The following is a 6,371-nucleotide window of genomic DNA, read 5'->3' as shown; positions in this document are numbered from 1 at the left end:
ATAGCTTTATACCTAATACAAGTCCCTTAAGTGATGGTATAATCTCGCTGTCTTTTCCTTAAATTGTGATGTCACATTACACATCTGTGCCCCTCCTAAGGCTTGTTGCCCTCCCAGCATGGCACGAAGGCTCCATTCTTTTAAACCAAGCCCAAAGCCCGGTGCAGCCTGGCATAGCCCTGGGAGCAGCCCAGAGGTGCCATGGCTGGGACCTGCTCAATAAACCCATGGGTGCTGAGACAAAGGCCATGGACAACGGTGATTTTAAATGTGGTATGAAAGCCTGCCTTGCTACCTAATGATTATCTTCTTAAAGAACTGAATGGAGCTAAAAGGAGAAATTTTCGGCCACCTAAGAGCCACTTGTGCTTTTGAAGCTCTTTTGTGCTTTTGAAACAAAACTGAGGTTTGCTAACTTTTAGTCGTTTTAGAATCGCTGTGCTGAAATTGAATCTCATGTTAAAAGCTCAATTACACCAGGTGGAAGTTGTCCCTCCTCTAGGAATGGAGAACAACTGCATACATATCATGTACAAGTTTCAGCTGTAGACTTCTCTGTAGCCTAGACAAGAGCTTCGCATAAATTCAGAGCTCCCCAGTTATGGTGGCTTTATCAAGAGACTTATAAGAGACTTATTAGTGATCATTTAAAATTATCTTGCTTAGAAGGGGACTGCTATGTGCAAAGCCTATCTTTCCTATGTAGCATGTGACTAATAATTTTTTTTTTTTTAATGTTTCAACATTAGTGCAAGGAATAGTGTTAGCATAATTCTAGTGTAAAAGAAAACCAGCTGTATCCATTATAAGTGCATTACTGCCAGGAACTGTAAATATGTTTATGCCTGATAGCCTTTTGACTCAATAATATCCTGCTATCTCTGTTGGGCAGGCAAGTTCTTAAACCAAGAAAAGACAGGTTATGATTTTCATAACCAAACTGTGTTTCTTTTTGAAGTATGTTATCTATATTCAAATATTAAGAAGGTCATTAAAAAAAAATCTGCTTGTGATTTTAAAGGAGAACAATTGAAATGTCATCTTCAAAGTGGTGGCAAGAAGGTACGATGTGCACTAAGAACAAGTTATTCCTCCCAGATATACACATACGCAGACAAACCCTGCCATATCATACCATACAAACAATTTTAATTGTGTAGTTACAGTCAATAACCACTCCTAGTCAGAACATTTCTGCATAAAGAAAATTGTGATACACTTATAAAAACAGCCAGCTGTAACAAAATAACTGGTGTTTTCATAGCAATAAACTCATAAAAAAGAAATACACCTTTATACAGAAAATTTATACAGCTGTAGCTTTAAAATTGATTGTAAACCAAAGGAAGACACATTGCAAACATCAATTATTTTCACATTAATTGCATAAGTTTCTAAGGTGATCTATTAGTTTTATTTACCTAAGCTTATTTGCATGATAGTAAAAATTGCATACAACAATAAGAGTGAAGCTTATAGTATGAATTGCTTGGATAACATAGAGCACTTTTTATAGGCAACTGTGTAAAGCACATTTTCTCTATTTAAAACTTTTAAGACACTTTGTTTTACTGCCCATCAAAATACATTTATAAATAGAAAAAAAAAATCAGTATGATAACAAGAGAAGCAATATTACATTTAACGGAAACTTCCAAAAAAATTAATTACAACATGATGCTGCAGGATCTACAAATAAATAATGAGGACTAAATTGTGTTTCACATTTTCTTTTTCATTTTCTTTAAAACCATGTAACAATAAGAATGGAAAAAAAAAAAACAGTGACCTTTATTTCCAAAAGAAAACAAATCTGAATTACGGCAGTGCCATATAATACAAGGCATTTGTTGGCATATGTTATCTTTAAACTGCATTCCACAGTCTATAGTTCTTTTGTAACATACAATAGAACAAGAGTAACAAACTCTTTTTATTTTATTTTTTTTTTAAATAAATGTGAGTTTCCAAAGATCAAGTGTGGAGTGCTACAGTAATAATTAAAAAAACAAGAACAAAACAAAAACAAAAAACAGTAAATCACAAAAGTTGTAATGCTTGTCTGAAGGCTCCAGAATCAAAATCACTGGTATCATGCTTATTGGGTACACTCACAGTGTATCCAGTGAACACAAATTAATATCAAACAATCCTCAACGCTTCATCTGTTGCTGCGAAGCAGTTTGTAAAACAGAGTAAAACATCTAGTGCAGTCTGCATTATCCTTTTTTCAACTTTTGTGCAAGTTTTGGAAGATTCATTGGCCAAACAATGAATAATAAAGGTTTTTGACAGAACGCAAGATGGAACTTTCATTTCATTAGTAAATACCAGTGGCACTGTTGAAAGAAAATAATACTTTTAGATTAGTCTTTCAATTCAGCATTAATCTCTGTGTTCCCTTCTACCGATAACTCTTCTTCTAGTTTAACCGGAAAAAGCGTGTTTGCATTTTTGTCTTGGATGCTGTCTTCTAAATCCTTGAGCAACTCTTCCTCCTTGTATTCTGCAACATCCACCTCCAACCCAGAATTGTCCTTCAGCTTCCCATGGTGCTTGAGATAATATCGCTGGTTCTGAAAGAACTTGATGATGGTGTACTTGGGCAGGTCAAGCTGAGCGGAGAGAGTCTGGATTGCTTCTTCATCTGGATACAGGCCCACATCTTGAATGAAACTCTGTAGGATCCCTAGGGCTTCAACAGAAATCTTTGTTCGCGGCCGGGGTTTCTGACGATTTTCATCCTCAGATTCAGCTGGTGATGCTACTGTCGGTTGCCTTGGGGGTAGTCTGGGACCTGGTTGCTGTTGCTGCTGCTGCTGCTGCTGTTGTTGCTGTTGCTGTTGCTGCTGCTGCTGCTGCAAGACAAAGCACAACGTTTTTTTGTACATGTATTCCTGCCCGTATTTTGGGTTACCAAGAAAATCCAGGGGAAAAAATTGCAGAGCTATAAGCAATTGCTCAGTAACTTTAAGCAAACCAAAACAAAAGGCTCGTTATTGATGGTAGTAATGTGAACCTGAATTAAAATAATTAGTAAGCCTCTGCATATCTTGCACACATCTGCACATGTGTGAGCAGGGACTGGGGATAAAGGGCTGGCAAGATGCGGGCAGAGCAGTGGAACACTCTGGGTTGGTCCAGCTGAAGCGCCGATGACGTGACATCGGTGCGGTTCAGCCGACAGTTTAATGAACGTGCTCCATGAGTCAAGTGCAGACACGACAAAATGCTAAGTAGGTGACATAGCGTAGGATTAACTTGACCAGCTTAGCCAGAACTGTAGCAAGGGCAAAGTGAGAAAAGTGCCAGATGAGGGCAAACACACAGGAGCTCTGCCAGCAGTAGCAGCTGCTGCCCAAAGCGAGGGCTGAAAATCTCTAGCAATGGCTAGACGGAGGGAATGGGGGGATCAGGGAGAGGGAAAGCATTTTAGCTAACTGCAGAATATCCCGCTACCGATCTGCGCTGAGCAGCCACTGAAGCCTCCCCAAACTTGCAAATGTTACTGCAGACTGTGTTAGCTGGAAGGGTCTAACATCGTGCTGCCAAATCCTGCCTCCACAAGGACAAAGAGATCAGGAGGTAGCAACTCCTTGTTTCCCGGTCTGGCTCTGACCCATCTTGCCTGTGGCCATGGAGGGGGTCTGTCTTGCCTGTGTTCAAGGATCCCAGCATATATATGGGGAACAAACATATTTACCTACTGCAGTGTTTGTGCTGGGGATTATTTAGTTAATATTTATAAAGCACTAAGATGCAAAGCTCTAAATAAGTTGCACTATTATTATTAGAAGGGAACATGCTGCATTCCAAAAACTCAAGCAATAAAAATGAGCCAGTATGCACATCAGAAGAATAAGATAAAGCAAATCATGATGTAAATAATTAACATGAGCTTAAAATGAAGTTTTGCAAGCATGGATTCAGAAACATTCTTAAAAGGTGAGGCACTGAGCCCTAGGGACAGAGATGTTTTTCTCCTCCACTGCTGGAGTACAGTACATTATAAGATCGTGTTTAAAATCAAAAGTAAATTTATCAGCTACTGTTTTTGTTGACAATTCTCTTGCTTCACAGCACAGGAAGCACTGGTTAGTAAGATATTTTGGATCAGCAAATTTCTTGTCATATGGTACAAACCACCAGTTATTATTAAAAAACAACAGCAGCAAAACAAGCAGCTGCTATCACTACATTTCATTTCCCTTTGCGAGTCTCCCCTCAACAGTTTTTTGTGTGTCAGAAGTGGTTCCCAAGCTTTTGGTTGCAGTTTACTTGCAGACCCTAAGCAGCACAAAATATTGTAGGGATTGGATGAATTTAATTTCTGGCCATTTCGCAGTGCCACTTGTGGTTGTGAAGACTTCATGTAGGTCTCACCACCCATTTCAGCAGCCCCTGCTCGAAGTGATCCGTTATTGTAAAATCTGATGCAAATGCCCATGGAATTAGGGCTCTTGCCTCATCCCTATTCACATCCTTTCATGTTTTACGGTCTGCGAGCAGTCCCATTCAAGGCTTCAAACCCACAGAGATTCAAGACTACTCCCAGCACATTAAAATCTTACAAGACTGGTGGCTTTGTATATACGGTTTGAAAACTCGTGTCTTAACTACACAATTTTGCATCTCCAATAATTATAATGTAGAAGAGCACAGACAAAACTCAGGCCCAGTCTCCCAACCCATACTCTTACAAGTCATATTAAGAGATTACAGTGCAACTGCTTAGGTGAATAATATTTGTGAGATCAAACACAAAACTTTTATCAACAAGGCAAGAAAATCTAAGTAAATGGCATAGTGGCAAAATGTTTATACCGTGCATAAGCTTTTCCTTTTATCCCCTTAAGAAGTGATTTTATTAAAAACAATGTACGTTTTCAAACAAGTGCTGTTTTATTACTTAATATAGATCTTTCTCTCTTTTTGCTAAATCAACAGCAACTTTCCAGGCTTTCACAATTATTTTAGTAGTTGATATCCTAAGGGATTGACTTATTCAGTTTGCTTTATCTTTAATATACGCTTGTGTTGTTTCTGGCTGCAAGATAACTCTATCCTCCCTAGCTCTGTAAATATTTTCCTGTATAGGTAATACAAATCGTGCACCAGGTCTCAGCTGAGGTTGGGAACTGAAAAGCAGGAGTAATATCTGCCCTGTAAGAGGGAGCACTTAAAGGCTGACCTCATGTCTTCAGCGAGAAGGGATTAAAGAGTCTCCAGCTCAGAGAGCTGCAGATCTGGCCTGTGATGTTTAGCAAACCGGCCAGCCACACTCCCTGGCTGAGGGGCCACCAGGCTCGTGTGCATGATGCCTGTGAGAGCCAAGGGAACAGCACCTCCAAAGCCAGGTGGCGTGGGTCCTGCAAGCCCTCCGTTCTCTCCCTGGCACGTTTGCCCTTGTGCCAGCTCACCTGCGGAGCAGCACCCAGCCAAGGTCCAGCGGTCAGCAGGCCTGGTAAGAAAGCGCCTCTATGCTCTCCTTTCCCAAGGGTGGTGGGAGAGGGGCTCTAAAGGAAAAACAAACAAACATTGACTCATCCCGGTCTCGGCTGGGGTTCAAATGGGACGAGGAATCATGTCCCCTTCCCTCACTCCTACCTGGGGTGAGCCACCGCTGCTGAGGGGCTGAGCTTAGCTTTCCAAGAGCAGCGTGTTGTCACCTCCTCCCACTCTGCTGGCAATGTACAGCTAGCGCCCAACATGTCTGTCTTTTGGTCCTGATGCCTGTCTAGCTACGGGCAGCTCACGTGGATGGCTTGTACTGCCCCACACACATGCGCCTGAGCCGCCCTCTCCACACAAGCTTGAAAAAACCCAAACCAGAAGAAAAAAACAGGGGGTCACCCGCTCGTCTTTTAATTCAGGTGGCGGAGGGCAGTGCGCTGTTATCTCTTACCAGGAGAGCTGTAGTTAGTCTGGCGGGGAGGAAAGAAACACTAATTTCCTTTGCTATGTTTAAAGCTTTATTTACTTAGTGCTCTGCTGGATTGGCCAAGGTAAACTAACCTGAATCTGGTCTGCTGGCACATGGATAATGTGGGAAGGCCTGTCACCATGGTGATGAACTGCATTGCTTTCTTGTTCGTAAATGGCATCACGTTCAGGCTGAGGAAGACTGAGGAACCTTCGGATCATGGAGAGATTCTCCCAGAGGGTCCTGTTCTCTGGTGAGGGATCTTCTTTCCAACGTAACAGCTCGCAGAGCCACCCCTTGAAGATAACACCAGCAAAATGTTAGTAATTCCTCACCTCATGAGGGGCAAATGAGGGCGAAATGTGGACTTCAGCAGCGCTGTGTTCTCTCACCCTCTCCCTTGGCAAGACACGGCAGCTTTCACTGTAAATGCTGGATGTGAAGCAAA

General features: G+C 41.5%; 1 protein-coding gene across 6 annotated transcripts in view; it reads right to left on the bottom strand.

Moving 5' to 3' along the window:
* Nucleotides 1-1,127: 1,127 nt before the first annotated feature.
* The window catches only part of SATB1 (SATB homeobox 1), a 93,268-nt gene continuing 88,024 nt past the window's right edge, over nt 1,128-6,371 (bottom strand). For 4 of the 6 annotated variants that reach the window (XM_083822431.1, XM_083822430.1, XM_083822433.1 and 1 more), the window contains exons 10-12: nt 6,016-6,219; nt 5,421-5,516; nt 1,128-2,858 (exon numbers count right to left, since the gene is read on the bottom strand). In XM_083822431.1, coding sequence (XP_083678557.1) covers nt 2,367-2,858; nt 5,421-5,516; nt 6,016-6,219 — 792 coding nt within the window. In that variant the 3' untranslated portion in view covers nt 1,128-2,366. The remainder of the gene's footprint in view (nt 2,859-5,420; nt 5,517-6,015; nt 6,220-6,371) is intronic. The other 2 variants (XM_083822434.1, XM_083822435.1) reach the window with 1 other exon arrangement.

Source organism: Anser anser (assembly GCF_964211835.1).
Source record: "Anser anser genome assembly, chromosome: 2".
NCBI classification, from domain to species: domain Eukaryota; kingdom Metazoa; phylum Chordata; class Aves; order Anseriformes; family Anatidae; genus Anser; species Anser anser.
This window is presented reverse-complemented; position numbering and strand designations above follow the sequence as displayed.